Genomic DNA, 17,700 nt, shown 5'->3' with positions numbered 1-17,700 from the left:
TTAAATTATAAAAAGTACATGCGAAAAACGGCAAACACTTGCTTTATAAATGTCCATTTGTTTTAACTGAGAACATAAAAAAAAGGCATAGCTAAAACTTAACCTAAACGTCAATATACTCGATGAACAAAAACAATAGAAAAGCACACGAAATATCACCAGCAAAGTCGAATATAAACCAAAAGAACAACACAATTAATGGAAATGATATCCGTGCTGCAATGCAAAAAGCCCTTAATGAGAATCTTAAGGATATAAGAGAAACATTAAAATGTGTAGTCAATTTATTAGACTTAGAAAATTGACATGTCGAAATAAGACAACTTTAAAGTTGATATCAAACCCTGACGGAAAAAGTCACTGCGCTAGAATATCAAATCAAATGAGGTGGCGCAACAGTCCGTTGTGAACCAGGGCCTAGTGACTTACAACTTTCAACCATTCCTGTGTGCGAGTACTGTTGTCACTAATGGAAGGGACCTACAATTTTAGGCCGAATCCGAACGGCTAGTTGGAGAAAGCACTTTTTCATGACAAGAGTTACTCTTGAAGGATTTGTCAATTCCTCGCAAGAGGCAGTACCCGCGAAATTTTTTTTTTAAATTAAGGTGGCACAGGCAGGGATTGATTGTCCTTGCATGACAGTCCAACCCACTTTTTTTTTTTTTTTTTTTCAAATTCATTTTTATTTATTCAATCTTAAACCTATCTTAAAGCAAGACAAAAATTCATAAAACTAGCCTAATTATCCATAACTTACAACTAACTTAATGGTCCCATATGGACACTCTAAGCTAAACTATAACACTAATTACTAATGCCTTTCGGCCTTAAGATCTATTTTACTTCAGTTTAAATTTTATTTGTTTTGTTTTTATTAGAAAATTTTGAAAAAAACTAATATCAATAACCTTTTTTATTTTTACTTACAAACTACTTAAAATAAGGTCCTTAAATAAAACTTAAAACTAACTTAAACTACCTATTCTACCTATAAACTACTTAAAACTAGAACAACCACAGCAGCAAATCTAACTATCTAACATTTTTGTTTTTCATATTTCGTTGTCATTTTTTTTTTTTTTTAATTTTTATTTATTTTTTTGTAATGTTTTTAATGGTTTTTTTTTTTAATATTTTTTTTTTTCGTGCCACCATGCCTATTCTACTTAAAACTAAACCCTAAACATAAAGCAAGTATGTAAGCCGGCCAAGGCTTAAAACCCCATCCCGACTACCCAATATCAAGTGCTGATTGAATCCACCAAAACTGGTTCTCCTGCTTCACCCTATCAGTTCGGTCCCGTTCGGACACAGCCCTACTGAACCGAAGGAGCTCTGCTCCGCCTTGTGCCATGACGTCCCGATTGTACAGGAGTCGCCTATCCACGGTTCTTCGTCTGACGTGGTAGATTAACGGAACTGCCAATCTATCCTGTATCAGACCGCATCTATCTAAAAAGAGGAATTCCTCTGGGGGAATGAAGCCGCTCAAGCGTGCACTCTCAAAATACTCGTCGTTCGGATAGAACGAACCGAAAATTAAATTGTTGGTCGAAGACATAGCTCTTGCAAAATTGTCAATTCTGTTGATTCGAGCCCCGTTGTATAGGACCTCGTTGGAAAAGTAATGCACATAAGAAGATTCGGCTTTTCGATATAAGCCGGTACAGCGTCGTAAACACTGCCGCTCGATCACCCGAAACTTCTCCATCTGGGAAGGGGCAACGTTGAACCACACAGGACAACCATAAACGATCATTGGCCGTATGAGGGCCATGTAGCAAATTACCTTCACTCTGGGGTCAAGCCGACTGCTAAAAAACAGCCGTTTTGTCAGAGCAAAAGCTCCTCTGGCCCTGGTCAGAGCAGCATTTATATGTCTGTCGAAATATAAATACTGATCTAACCAGATACCGAGGTACTTCACTACACTTTTGCTCGCTAATGGCTGCCCGTGAAGATCAACGATGACCATCTTGCGCCAATTCTTACACTTATCCCTCGTGGCCCCAGCCAACGGAGTCCGGAACAGAATTGTCTCTGACTTCTGGACATTTATTTTCAGTTTTCAGTCGTCGCAATATCGTTGAATCTTGTCGAAATCACGCTGCAAGAGAATTCTAATAACCTCAACCTTTCGGGCCGTTCTGTACGCAATTAAATCGTCGGCGTACGCAATTGCCTTTGTAAGACTACCTATCAGATCGCCGCTGGTGTAAATGCTGAAGAGAATCGGCGAATTCACTGCTCCCTGTTGAAGACCATTTTTAATTGAGAATGTTGTGGTAGAAGTTACATTGCCACTTTTGACAACAAACTTTCTACCGTTAAGCATATCATAAAGTATATACAACAATGGCTTGCTTATGCCAAGCCTGCTCAGTTTTAGGTAAAGACCCTCTAACCATACGGTGTCAAAGGCCTTTTCCAAATCAACCAGAACAGCTACTGTGCATTGTTGTTTTGATTTATTCCATTGGATATCAGAAACGAGTTTAGACGCAGCATGAGTTGTGTCATGACCCGCCTTGAACCCGAACTGTTTATCCGGAATTATTTTGTTGTCCGCAGCCCACTTAGTCAGAGCCCTATTAATGATCTTTTCGAAAACTTTGCTGATGCTCGGAAGAAGACTTATCGACCGAAGATTCGGCGGGTTGGAGTTGTCCTTTCCCTTTTTCGGGAGAGGATGAACCACAGCGGTCTTCCAATGCACTGGATAATATGCATTATTCAGTGCATTGTTGAAGAGTGTGGTGTAAATGTCAATTGCTTCCGTCGGTAAATGTCTCAGTACAACGTGCTAACATTCACCTTGTACACTTGCTGGAAAACAGCTCCCACCGCCTCCACTTTTTCCTTCGGATCTTCAATTATATAAAAGTCATCGTTAAAGATGGCTTCCTCTGGATCTATTTGCACTGTCATGAGTTCGTCCCTGTTCTCTTCGGTTCTTTGGAGTTTCAGACTCGGAAGGTCATTGTCGTTCTTTTTCCTGAATATCTTGTTGATTTTCGGGAACATACTAGGGTCACTCGAATTAACTGACCGGATCTTGCGGTCCCAGTACTTGTTAATTGATAGCCTGTAGTTCTCCTTAATCAACAGATTGACATTTTTTATTGACGACTTCAGTGTCCTAACCTCCAAGTCGTGTGGGTCTGTAAGTCGTCTGTACAAGTTTTTGAGTCTTGTCAGTAAGCCACTCTTGTGCCTTCGCAGTGCGTCAATTGTTTTCTTCCAAGCTCAGTTTAGGTTCCCTAAAAAGAATCTCGAGTTCTGAAGCAAAGTAAGTAACCTGCGGAGCTCCAGCCGCATAAGCCGCAATCATATACATCCGCTTCCCTTGAGAGAGAGAAATGCATACAACGCAAACTTCTAGCGTCTTGAGCTTTCGCAATTCATTGTTGTATATGACTTTATAATTAATGTCTTTTCGTATAAAGAGAGCGACACCGCCCCCTTGAGTGGAGTCGGGCCGGTCGGTCTCTTTTTACGATATTGTAATTTTTATGAGTCAATTTGTGTTTGTGGTTTAGCTTAGTTTCGCTAGCCATAAACACATCGGGACTGTAGTCTTCCAACAATTGGAACATATTGGCTCTTCGTTCAATCCTTATCAGTGAATTTACATCCACAGCTAGGACTTTAAGGCGCGTCTCCGGCAGCGCGCCCATTATGGTCTAAATTGCGCCAGGCAAAGAGTAGAGATGATCTACCCTTTTGCCTTGCTCCTTTATCTGACTTTGCAGCCCTGTTAGTTGACCTTGAATGCTCAACAACAAGGCTACAATGTCAGGCTGCACCTCTGGTGCCTTAGGCCTTTGGGGCAACCGTTGGTCCAACCCACTAACCATCATGCCACGGGTACTACTAGAATATAGATGTGAGTTTTTAGGGGAGAAAATGGAGGCTGGCCAAATGCGAAGTACCGATCTAATATTTCATATGCAACATCAAAATTTAGTTCAGCCAAAAGATCAAATACAAACGATTTGTCGTACTCATGGCAAAATCGGATCACCACAGACTATCCATTGGTAATGAGACAAAAAATATCGAAACTTCTTGAAGCCAGGAAGGAAATCAAAGCAAACAATCCAAACGTTCAAGTTTTTTTAGAGATGATCGACTTTAAAAAACATTTACGTGGAGTTTTAATAATGCGTTAAAATGCGGGAAATGTGATGCAAATTTAATGCTGAAGCAAATTGTACACAACACTAATCTTGCTGTCAGTGGATCAGCTGGACGTCATCAAGGTTACAATGAAACGCCAGCTCCATCTAGGAGACAAAATGTTGGAACAATACTTAGTCAAGACGCACACCTTTTAACAATTTCTCAAAGCAGTGTTCACACTGCTGCAAAAATATCATAAGAAATTTCCAACAAAACAAAATAAACAACATTATAAACAACCATGGTTTGATTATGAATGTGAAAAACATAGAAGGAAATCTTTCGCTCTACCGTGAGTACGATGAACTCAACTACAAGCTTATGTATTTAAAGGCAAAAAAAGATTACAAAAACGCCTGCCCAATCAAGAAAACAGAGTTTCAAAGAATCACAGCAACCGAAATTTCGCGATGCAAGAACTCGGCAACTATGTGGAAAATGCTCAATAAAATAAATGGAAGAAAATTTAAAATTGGACTTAATATCAATGCATCACAGCTAAAAACATATTTCAATAATATGCTGAATCCTCTCGATCCTTCTTTTTCCAGCCTTGTTTTCAGTATGCAATACCAGATGTATTAATTTGAATTTTGGATAAACCCATCACTCAAGCAGAAGTAAGAGCCTGGTTAGTTAAAAGTAAAGACCGCAAAGCACCAGGAACTGACGACATTCCTATTGAATTTTTCAAATATGCCAATGATGATGTATTGGAAATTCTTACCAAAGAACTAAATCGAATATTTGAAACTGGAGAAGTCCCTATGAGCTTCCAGCAGGGCGTAATCTTCCCAATCCTTAAAAAAGGAGACCCTAATCAGGCTGATAATTAATAGACGCATTTCATTTTTAAACTCAGCGCTTAAAATATCAATGGGGTTTATGGCAAATCGTTTTAACAGTTGGACTTCACAAAACAGATGCTTAAGCGAATTCCAGGCAGCATTCCGTGAGAACTACTCGACCATAGATCAAATCTTCATTCTGAATACGACAGCGCAGACATTTATTAGAGAAAAGAGAAAGCTCTATGCGTTTTTTGTTGACATAAAAGCTGCAACGAAAATGATTTTAAATGGCGCTGACGGGAAAAAATTGCACAACTATTGTCAACAAGCGTCGATATAAAAGATCTATAATTCAAGAAAATTTTTGACATAACTCTTACAATACTTTATTATGTACATTTTGTTAAATTCGGGCAGACGGCTTTTATAGTCATGTCTTACAATTAAAGAATAATACTTTTTTGTAAACTTAAATTTGGAAAATAAACAATAAATCTATCGACTATCTATGTCAAACACAAATCTGCAGCCAGGTTTGACACTCAAATCAGCTCTAGGAAGTATCCTGCAGGAGGCTTACATTAACTCACAATCTCCACAGAGGGTACAATTTCAAAAGGATGAAAATCTTTCAACTTCTAGCTCATAATACGAATGTTTAAACTTGGAACCGTCAGCTGTCAGAGTGTTTAACTGCTCTTTGGAGACCATGTGTCCAATTCTTATATTATCAAAATATAACCTATCAAAAAATAAAAGAAATTCACATTTTTCTTTTTTCATTTAATATAAATGGTTTAATTTTCTATATACTAATGAAATAACAAAGAAAATAAGATGTGTTCCTATTTTTTTTGGCCATAGCTGTACATTCTCCCAATATTCGTATAGGCAAAGGTAAAAACAGGTCAATTATGTAATTAAAAGTATTATTAATAATTTTAATGTGCATCCCGTGATGCATTTCCATTTTTTTAAACCTCCACACACAAACAAGCTCACACACTCAATGCAGAATACAGAACAATTTCAATTCGAAAACCTGAAACAGTGTTTTTTAAAATATCGAATTTTCGTATAATGTAGCATTTCGGTATTGAACTCGAACAATATACTCGTACGCTTTAAAAATGCTCACAATTAATTCATTTCAATGTAATGCAATCAAATTTGTTGCTTTTTATTGTATACATATAGGCGTACGGCCCCGACGCTACGTGGCATGGAAGGCGTTCATGACGCGAGATATATGCGTTTTTTGGGGATTTGGGTGCGGTAGTACACACAGTGGCGGAGATGCTAAAGAGAAGTGCGGTATCATTAAAACCTAAGGTCTGAATGGATTGTTAATTACAACCATCGACCCCTATGGCGCCAATAAATTGGACATCTGCGAGTGTGTGTGTGAGTGTGTGTCTGGACGTGTGCTATAGCCAAGGGAGAGTGCGAGTTAACCGAATTACCAATTAAATGCATCTCCCAAAATGGAGTCAACAACCGATTTTAAGTGCTGGGGCGAAATAACCATCCTTGGAAACAAATAAAATGCGTATGTTTGCAACATATAGTCACTATGTCGAACGCCAGCGCCACCACCAGGATAGTCCTCTCTCTGCGATTCGTTTCGTCGGACATCGCGTTCGTCCCGCATTCACTCTACATACATTATATTCTTTATATTTTTTGGTCGAACAATTGATTCCTAATTAATCAAACTTTTATGTGGTATCCAATTAAAAAAGTCGTAAAATAAGAAAATTACTACATCACACTCACACACACACACGGATTGAAAGTCCATAATATATGTTCAATTTAATTCCAATATATATTACATTTGTGATGTGTGGATGTAATTTTCCTCGCCAGGATATTACGCGCACACCCAATAAAAAAAAGAAGAAAATAAACAAATGTCCTGTTTTGGAAAACGAAAACAAATTCCAATCACATTAGAATTTAAGGACCTCAAATGCTAATAAACACAGCTAAGGAAAAAATAGAAGAAAACAGCAACAACAAAAATAAAGGGACATAAAAAAACGTTTTACGATAACCAAAAAAGAATTACGAAATTATTTACAAACAAAAAGGACGAAGAAATAATAAACGAGGAAAACCCATATAGTCATCACTACTACACACGTTTATACTTACATTATACGAGTATGTGTATGTAGTTTGCAATATAAACATTTATTGGAGGAAGCATTTTTCCTTTGCACAAGTTTTATCACGAAGACGACGACGACGACAAAGTTGACAGCGGGGAGTGTCCTTCGACCTTTAAAAAAAATTGTCCAGGGCCGAATTTATTGGATTTTAATTCCCAAGGCACAAAAGTGCATTATATTTATTAGAAGTTTTGTAGGTTTTTTAAATTTTAACAAAATAAAACTTAAAAAAAAAGTTTTTAGTTTAATGAAAAACAGATGAAAGTGACATAAATCGTTTGCTTTACGTTTTACAGTGCATCAATTTCATATCCCTACAAATGTGATGTAAGTAGATTGGGTTTTAGGTTGATTTTATTTAAACATACATTTTTAACAATAAATTTGGTAAATACAATAAATATGATCCTCGGGCTCTTTCAATTTACACAGGTTGCATAAAATCCGTAAGTCCTCGCGGTGAGAAATGTAGTTCAGATTAAGGAGTTCTCCTCTTAGCCAAAAAATATGCACGGAATTTTTTCGATGGTACATTTGTCGTGGAAGACGTTTCGTTCTCGAAAATCGTAGTCAAGTTTGCTGTAAATCATACAGTGCAGTGAATTTTTGGCTTGTTCCGTGAATTGTTTACTTGAGGCTTCATCCATACGAGCTATTAAGCGATGTAAAGTTGGTTTCCATGAGGCCAGATTACTATAGCTCAGGTCAACGTTCACCTGCTCGGCTAGTTCTATCCAGTCTTTAAACCGTACACTTCGGGATTGGATTGTTTTAACAACTACTTTTTTAGAAGACGATAACTTCGCATATCGAGTGCTTTGAAGATGTAAACCACCTACAGCTTAAGTGTTTTTATGAATAAAAGCGATAAACCCGTTTCCAAGATGTAAAATCTGAGGAGTTATTGCACTTTTTATATTTGCGACCTTCCCACTATTACACCGCATAAAACATAACTGATTCCGATACTACTTCGAAGACTCTGAATTAACTGGTATGCGAAATTTCTTTACACTTCAGAACTTTCAGAAAGTAGTTAGCTTATAGCAAGCTTCAATCTACGATCAGAGGCTCATCATAAGTGCTACGTTTATAGCTGTTTTCGCCATAACAAGTTTGTCAGTGAGATGTTTTTCCGTGCTCAAGTTCTTAGTAAAGCAGGATCCTATATTTTTGTATTCTCTCACCAACTATACTCTTTGACCATTATAGTGCCATTGCTCACTTATACATGGATCTTCCTCCATCATTCTTAAAAACCATAACTTTGGATTTATTTAAATTTACCACTTGGTTCCACTTTTTACAATATTCAGCAAGCTTATTTATCATTAGCCGAAAAGACTGCGGAGTAAATTCGAGCAGGATAATTTCGTCAGCGAAAAGAAGAGCTTTAATGTTAACGCCTGCGTACTCGATTTCTGCTGGTAATGAATGGTTTAAGTATGCATACCTATATGCAGATTGCCCCGTTAAGAATAGAGTCAAAAGCCTGGTCATGACCATTCAAACTAACTTCATTCTTTCCAGTTGTATGGATATAAACATTTGTACGACTCAATGTAAGTTGTGTTTTTAAACTTTTGAAAAATATAAGAATTTCCCAAATTTTGAAACGTAAAACTAAAGCGGTAGTTTTACAAGGTCGAAAACTGATTTGATTCTTCACTTAAAAGCAATAACCATTAACAAAGAATGTCTCCCAAAACTACGATTAACTGATCTTTAAAAAGTTATTTGAGTACTTATGTATTAATACGAATTAGTTAAACCAAATAAACTTTTCAAAAGAGAACTTAAATGGCTACATCTTCCAAAGCCATTAGCAAAATGAATAATATTGTTAAACCTTCTGTGCCTTTAGTTCACTGCATCTACTTTGTTTTAGTTTGATTTGAAATAAGGCCACATTTATTTGACCATTATTAGAAAGCATCCAGGCCTCCATTTATTATACCAATAATCTACAATAAAACCTAGATTTCAACTCTCGTAATATTTTATTCAGAATGCAAGTCGTTGCATATGGAGAGATAAAAAAAGAGGACCCAAAATGGATCCTTGCGGTACACCATAACTCAATAATAGTAAATCAAAAACCCGACCTACTGAAACTACTGTTTCATTTCTCCAGGAAAGATAAGGCAAAATTAGCCATCGTTAGAAAAATAAAATTGGAATCATTGTATCAAACGCGTATTACTTGTTCAATTACATCAAGGAGTGGATTAGTCCTACTTTGAAAAGTGGTCGAAAACTGGGTTGCTTGGAAGATAATAGATTATTAGTACTTAGACAAAAGGATATCTGCTTATGAAGAAAACAAATTTATAAATGTTTTTACTTTTCACTTGGAAAATGCCAAAAAAGTACAAAGTTCTTAATACCTAAAGACCTTAAATGCGTTCTAAGTTTTCTGTCCCATTTGACAATATGTCAATTAATTTTTAATAATATTTGAACTGTCGTGAAGTGATCGTTGTTTAAGACCATTTTGGCATAATTTTGGAACAATTTTGTAATTAAAGAAAGACAAAACATAGCAGGAGGGAGAAAAATTTAGGAAGATATACAAAAAAAACTCCAACATTGAAATGAATGATTATGACTCTGATGACCAGACAATGATTTGGAATAAGGAACATTATGAATACCTTCCGAAAAACACTTTAAGTACAGTCAAAAACATGTCGATCGGAGATGGTGTGTTGGAGATGCTTTTCAACAGCTGGAAACAAAAATTGCAAAGAAATGAAAGAGCTTTTGATCATAAGCTCTACATTGAAATCCTAAAGAATCATTTCAAAGATAGCGATGGAATTGTTGGTGAGTTTAAGGAGACAACATCTGCGACCTCTGAAATATTGTTCAGGCTAATTTCAAGACAATCCCAAGTCGTAATAGCGTTTAACAACGGGGTACTAATACGAAATTGACTTAGTTTTACACGTAGTTTTGTCGAATTATTCAAGTAAACCATATCTTCTCCCTTTTTTCGGTTCTCACAACAAACTAATTTTAAAAAATAAAGTGTCAAAAGAAAGAGAATTTTCTTACTAAACCTTCTATTGTAGAGAAAATATGAAATACTGGGAAAATAACATATCAAAAGAAATGGTTTGTGTATTTGAACGAACTTATCGAATACACAAACCATAATTTTTGATAAGTTAGTTTCCCGGTATTTTATATCATTTGGGATGAGCATAGGTCACAAGCGGTCTTAAAGCCTAGTACATACTTCCTCGTGAAGTGAACGTTCGCCAGTGGAGAAAGTGAACTTTTAACATTGCTCACTGGTACACACTTGTGAGTACACGTTGTGAACATTTGACTTCAGCTTCACCAACAGTTCCCGTACATTTTGCACGTGAATTGCCCGTGAACGAAAACTCTCCACTTTGTTCTCCACTCAGCTTCACGAGCAAGTTCACGGGTGAACCAAAAACTGAAATTTGTATGGGTTCACGAGATGGTTCACAAGTATGTACTAGGCTTAAGGGAGAACGATGGGAAACGTTGGCGGTGTGGACGCGCTCATCTAGCCCATATATCAGAGACACCTTATACCGGTAACAACAACTCATCCCAAGAAAAATATAAGACTCGTATCTTTCCTATTCCGTTTGTGTTTTGTGGTTAATTCGTCAATGTGAATTTCGTGGTGTATAAAGATAATAAAAGTCTTTAGTTAATAATCAACCGAATTTATTGATTAAGGATAGTTTTTAGGAAGGAGGAATGTTGAAAGTATGTTGGCATCTTTTAAATCAGGGTGGACGAATTGATTTGTGGGAGAACCCTTAGAATGGTATTTTTTTTGAGTTTTCACAGCCTGAAAGTGGCATACTACAGATTGATTTTTGACCAAAAACCGTTCTGCTAACTTTAAAAAAGGCAAAAAACAGTGATAATAATTAGCAAAAGTTTGAACCATATAAAACTGGAATAAGTTTAGATTTAGAAGTATTGTAAAAAGCCTTTAGATTAAGATTTCCATGGGCTCTTGGAAAAAATAAATGCGGCCCTTTAAACACGCACCGGGGAGCTAGGGTTGCCCTCCAAACTACCACATGCAGCTCCATCTAATCTAGTGTAAGTACAGAATCATGTCAGATTGGTGGACTCTTTTCTTTTCTTCTGTTTCTTCTATGTTTCTTTCCTTCCGACTTCCATTCCATTAAAATTATTATTTATGTACACTTCCGGGGGCTGGTGGCGACTGAAGATGGAGAGAGTTGTGCGCCATTTCTATCACCGCCAATTGACTTTGGCTGTTAGAAAAGCGATATATGTGGTGTGGTGGATGGTCGCGGTCGGTGGTGTAGTGCGGAATGTAGAAATTGTATGTGTGTCTTTCGCTAAGTTGCTGAAGAGAAGAGTGAGTTTCGAAGGAGGGGGTCAGAGAAAAGCCAAGCCTTTCTTCAGCCGTATATTCATTTGGGAAAAACTTTGTTTTTCATTTTGATAATATTACTTTTTTTTCTTACACACATAAGAATCCAACCCCCCTCACCCCTTTATATGCAGCATAAACTTCCATATAGCGAAGCCTTATAGCTTCTTTTTTTGTTAGCTTTTCCCAGGAGTTTTGTTCTTCAGAGTTTTTATTTGGTATTTTTCTTGGAAGAATCCTTGGAGACAAACATAGAGAAACATTCAATGAGATAATTTATAAACTACGAAATGCGATGGTTTAGGGTGGTGGTTAGGAGGTATAAAGGAGGAGTCTGAAGCGGCAGTTATGGGAGGGTAGTTTAGTGGCGATGGTGAATTGAGTTTATTCGAGTTAATTTAATAATTAGGACAGTAAAAACATGGAATCCGAATCCTAATCCAAATGGAACTACGAATTCGAATCCGAAGCTTATTTATGGTAACTTGAGAAAGATGTTGATACTACACCTTCACATATAGTTTTGGTATATTATTTTAAAGGACCATCAAGATATTCTCTGGAATTCATGGTTCGTAGATTTAACGATTTATGTGTTGTAAATTCCTTGTCATTGCGTCTGACAGTTGGCATTTGTCAGCATTTTATTGCGGAAGGAAGGTGAATGTTGTGCGAAATTTCCAGGAATTTAAGCTATAAATTATTGCGGGGGTCAAAGACCACTAAGACATAATTATAATAGTATATACCTAAACCTACCTAAACTTATATCTATATTTATGTTTATAGGGTGAAATAAAGTGTCTAGAGATTTACATTAAATTGGTTGGTAGGACAGAATATTTTGAAAGCTACCAGTGGTAAGTGTTGAGAGAGATTTTATTTAATTGGGAAATTGTTTTAAGTTTAAGAAGATTTACTTTAAGATTTCCCCAAAGCCGTTTTTGATCTTTTAATTTCTAATTATCAAAAAGTATTTGTTGATGCTGACAATTTGTCAAAATTAATTTGGAAACATTTAAATGTTTACCACAGTGAAATTCGATTATAGTTTTCTAAATTCCATAAAAATATATATTGAAAAGCTTTGCATCTGCAGAATATCTTAAAAACTATTAACTAGTTAACAAAATATAAATATTGGGCATGAATGTAATACGGAAACGTCTTCTGTGTAAGGTGTTAACTTATATGTTTATTTCCTATTCTTTGCTTCATTTAGTTGCTTTTTGAGAAGTATTTAGGAAACATCAGGTTTTTCAATAAGAGCGCTACAAAAGTCTTTTTAAATAAAACAAAAACCGTTTTAGATATCAATGAAATTCTTTATTCCTTTGAAAGTACGTTCAATGCCATTATGTATGGAACTCGACTTCTTTTGCATGGCCACCACGGGAATGCTTGCAGAAGTCCAGACGCTGAACCCGATGTTCGACAGTTTTTAAGCATAAATCGGTCGATACTGCTGCAATTCCACGTTCGATATTTGTATTATCAATCGTCGCTGGCTTGTTGGCATAGACCATAGACTTTACATAGCGCCCCACATAAAATAGTCTAACGGTGTTAAATCGCACGACCGAGGCGGCCAAACGACTGGACCATTTCGTGAGATAACACGTTATTCAAACTTGGTTTCCAATTAATCGATTGTGACATTCGCTGTGTGGTTTGTGACTTCAGCCGTCCTGTTAGGACCACATGTCCTCCTAATCCATATCTTCCAATTGAGGCCAAAAATATCCGGTTATCATTGAAAGGTAGCGATCCCCAATCACAATAACGTGCCGGTCTTGATCATCACAGAGGAAGTACGGCCTCGGCCCATAAACCACACCGAACCGTAATTTTTTCGGAATGCAATGATAACTCATGGAGTACGTATGGATTGCCAGCCAGAAAGACATTCATCGCTGAAGATGATTTTTCGATGAAAAACCGAATCATTTTCAAGTTGTTGCTCAGCCCAATTTTCGAACATACGACGTTTCTATTGGTGGTTAAGCTGCTTCAGTTTTTTCTTAATTTTAATCTTGTAAAGATGTAGGCCAAGGTCTTTTCGCAAAATTCTGCCCAACGCCTTAGAACGACGAGTAAGAAACACATTTCGGTTTTTTGCAACTGAAGCCTCAGCGGCAGTAATATTCTCTACATTACGGGCACTTCTTTATCTCTCTGGCACGATAACATTTTTCTAATGTGCCTGTGGATTCCAATTTTTGCATCTACACGCTTAATTGTTGATCTGAGCTTGGACGATTAGGATGACCATAAATAGGACGTAGCTCTCGTAACGTTGAGGCCACTGACTCCGAACTACGGTAGTAAATTTTAATCATTTCCACTCGTTGTTGGCTCGTATATCTTTTGATCATGAAATGGCTAACCTTACTGAATAGAAATGTCAAGAAACAGCAAGAAATATGGCGTCGTTGGCTGTCCCTGTCGCTCTACGTTTGTAACGTCCCTGTTGAAGAACCCTGTATTTTGCGAATACGCTTTTAATGATTTACAACAATTATCTTTCATCTTGAAACGCATATTTGCAATAAAGACACAATAAACATCAATTATAATCATTTTAAGGTCTGTAATTCCCCAAAATATAGTAAAAATAAAAGAACGAACAAAATGCATCGACCATGTTGCATCAAATATGTTGCTTCAGAGATGTTTAAGCATTTTATATCGAACATGTTATATGAAACTTACTGCATCAAAATTAAACTTAGTTCTATATTTCTTAATTTTGATTGTTTTCCGAAAATGTAGTGAAACTTAGTCTTAGTCTTAGTCTTAGTCTTAGTCTTAGTCTTAGTCTTAGTCTTAGTCTTAGTCTTAGTCTTAGTCTTAGTCTTAGTCTTAGTCTTAGTCTTAGTCTTAGTCTTAGTCTTAGTCTTAGTCTTAGTCTTAGTCTTAGTCTTAGTCTTAGTCTTAGTCTTAGTCTTAGTCTTAGTCTTAGTCTTAGTCTTAGTCTTAGTCTTAGTCTTAGTCTTAGTCTTAGTCTTAGTCTTAGTCTTAGTCTTAGTCTTAGTCTTAGTCTTAGTCTTAGTCTTAGTCTTAGTCTTAGTCTTAGTCTTAGTCTTAGTCTTAGTCTTAGTCTTAGTCTTAGTCTTAGTCTTAGTCTTAGTCTTAGTCTTAGTCTTAGTCTTAGTCTTAGTCTTAGTCTTAGTCTTAGTCTTAGTCTTAGTCTTAGTCTTAGTCTTAGTCTTAGTCTTAGTCTTAGTCTTAGTCTTAGTCTTAGTCTTAGTCTTAGTCTTAGTCTTAGTCTTATTAGTCTTAGTCTTAGTCTTAGTCTTAGTCTTAGTCTTAGTCTTAGTCTTAGTCTTAGTCTTAGTCTTAGTCTTAGTCTTAGTCTTAGTCTTAGTCTTAGTCTTAGTCTTAGTCTTAGTCTTAGTCTTAGTTTTAGTCTTAGTCTTAGTCTTAGTCTTAGTCTTAGTCTTAGTCTTAGTCTTAGTCTTAGTCTTAGTCTTAGTCTTAGTCTTAGTCTTAGTCTTAGTCTTAGTCTTAGTCTTAGTCTTAGCCTTAGTCTTAGTCTTAGTCTTAGTCTTAGTCTTAGTCTTAGTCTTAGTCTTAGTCTTAGTCTTAGTCTTAGTCTTAGTCTTAGTCTTAGTCTTAGTCTTAGTCTTAGTCTTAGTCTTAGTCTTAGTCTTAGTCTTAGTCTTAGTCTTAGTCTTAGTCTTAGTCTTAGTCTTAGTCTTAGTCTTAGTCTTAGTCTTAGTCTTAGTCTTAGTCTTAGTCTTAGTCTTAGTCTTAGTCTTAGTCTTAGTCTTAGTCTTAGTCTTAGTCTTAGTCTTAGTCTTAGTCTTAGTCTTAGTCTTAGTCTTAGTCTTAGTCTTAGTCTTAGTCTTAGTCTTAGTCTTAGTCTTAGTCTTAGTCTTAGTCTTAGTCTTAGTCTTAGTCTTAGTCTTAGTCTTAGTCTTAGTCTTAGTCTTAGTCTTAGTCTTAGTCTTAGTCTTAGTCTTAGTCTTAGTCTTAGTCTTAGTCTTAGTCTTAGTCTTAGTCTTAGTCTTAGTTTTAGTTTTAGTCTTAGTCTTAGTCTTAGTCTTAGTCTTAGTCTTAGTCTTAGTCTTAGTCTTAGTCTTAGTCTTAGTCTTAGTTTTAGTCTTAGTCTTAGTCTTAGTCTTAGTCTTAGTCTTAGTCTTAGTTTCAGTTTTGGTTTTAGTCTTGGTCTTTGTCTAAATATAATTTTTCTTGGACCACTTCAGCAATCTAGCCACTCCCAACAAATTACTTTAGCTCTCACTCGGAGGTTCACTGCCCAACTCAATAATCCTATTAAAGAAAAAACGTCTCTCACTAAACACTTTTCTTCGTTTCCTCTCCCTGATGGGAACATTAACAACATCCTTAATCTAATAACTCACAACCTCTTAACCCTCCTCCAATGTAGTTACTTAATTACTATATATTAGGTACGTCCTACACCACAGCTTACATTTTCAATAAAAATAATAATACTATGGTTAAAAAACATGATTGAATTCTTGAGTGCTTTACATTGTTCCCTTACAGAGTAAAAAGAATAAATGAAAAAATAGCATTACAAGCATTGCGCCCTGCCCTGACATGAATTGAATGCTCTAATAGGTCACCAGTGTCAATCTATGAACTTTTTCCCAAACCTTCAACCCAGAACCAATCTCTCCTCGACGACCAACCTTATGAGTTGAGGCGGATTAGGGTACTGATAGTAGGTGTATCTGTTCCATCCTATTTTTAGCTTTCAACTTTTTTGTTTGGCTCTAATCGAAGTTGGATCTTGGCCAAAAATTAACTTCCTTGCTGCACATCACTGATAGAGATAACTGTGGCGGTACGGTGTATGCGGCCATAATCCATATAATAGCCACAAATTTTAGAAAAGTAAGGAGAGTGAACTGAAGTAGGTAGGTAGACGTAGTTCTACCTATTTGCCATGAATCTACATTCCATTTACTTTAGCCGAAGCTGTTAAATGAGTGATATTTTTGAAAGCCTAAAAAAGAGGTCCAATTTTTTGAGGGCAGCCTAAATTTTCCAAAGAGAAGCATCAAAAATATTTTGTATACATTATTTGCTTGCTGACTGCATTTCTGTTGTTATACGAATACGGATAAGGATATTCGTATCTATGAAGCAAAAGAAAAAAAAACAAACATAACCACTAACCTAACCACCCCCCCCCCCCTACACCCCCTTCCTCATTCACTTCATGAATTATTCTAATTTCTTGCTTTTCTCATAATATTTTCAGTACAATTACCTAATGGAGTTTGGATATCTTCCAAAATCAGACATTGAAACGGGAAACTTGAGAACTTTGGACCAACTGAAGGATGCCATTAGAGACTTGCAGGTAAGTGTGCTTGTATTTGTTTGCTTCTATTTTTGCATTATTTGTCGGTCTCCGGATCTCTGCAGAGAACTATAATACTTAAAATTAACAATAAAAGTGTGGGAAGGACTCTTTGGGTTTCATTTTTTAAAGTAAACAAAGTTTTTTTGCAGCTAAGAGAAAAAAACAAAATTAAACCAAATCCTTGCATCAGGATATGATATGAAGGGAATCCCTTAAGATGCCTACCTACACCTAAAACTATACTCTCTTTTGTCGTATATATTTTACATACATATTTTATCTGGTCCTTTGCAGAAATTTGGAAACATCCCAGAAACAGGTGAAATCGATAACTCCATACGGAAGCTGATTTTGAGACCACGTTGCGGTGTGCCTGATAAGAGGGATACACAAGATTTCTCGCCGGATAATCTGGGAGGCAGCAGATGGTACAAGGACAGTGGGGGAGGTAGGCGGAGGCGTCCGAAGCGTTTCGCCCTCCAAGGAGCCAAATGGGATCACACCAACTTAACATGGAGGTAAGTGGAATTATTTTTATTTGTATTTGGAGTTCCATGATGTCTACAGGTTGTGTGGCTGAGGACACCACAATCCAAGGTTTTCAGTTCGTCCTTTTTCGAAAATGGCACACGCGTGTGATTATTTTTTATGTGGACTTGTGAAATTTAATTCTCTGGTCGTCATCGTTGTCGTTTTCGTTGTAGTAATAGTCAGCGTCGTCGTCGTTGTCCTGGTCCTGGTAGTGGTTCCCTTCTTCATAGTCGTAGTCGTTGTCGACTTTAAGCCCCTTGAATTTGGTTTGGTGCCTCAGCT

General features: G+C 36.6%; 1 protein-coding gene across 1 annotated transcript in view; it reads left to right on the top strand.

Moving 5' to 3' along the window:
- LOC129938782 (matrix metalloproteinase-2) overlaps positions 1-17,700 on the top strand; it is a 544,997-nt gene that overhangs the window by 169,633 nt on the left and 357,664 nt on the right. Inside the window, exons 2-3 of the mRNA XM_056046527.1 lie at positions 16,783-16,884; positions 17,182-17,405. Of these exons, the coding sequence (XP_055902502.1) occupies positions 16,783-16,884; positions 17,182-17,405 (326 nt within the window). The remainder of the gene's footprint in view (positions 1-16,782; positions 16,885-17,181; positions 17,406-17,700) is intronic.

This window comes from Eupeodes corollae, chromosome 1, assembly GCF_945859685.1.
Source record: "Eupeodes corollae chromosome 1, idEupCoro1.1, whole genome shotgun sequence".
Classification (NCBI taxonomy): domain Eukaryota; kingdom Metazoa; phylum Arthropoda; class Insecta; order Diptera; family Syrphidae; genus Eupeodes; species Eupeodes corollae.
The sequence above is the reverse complement of the archived record's forward strand: the minus strand, read 5'-3'. Positions and strand labels throughout refer to the sequence as shown.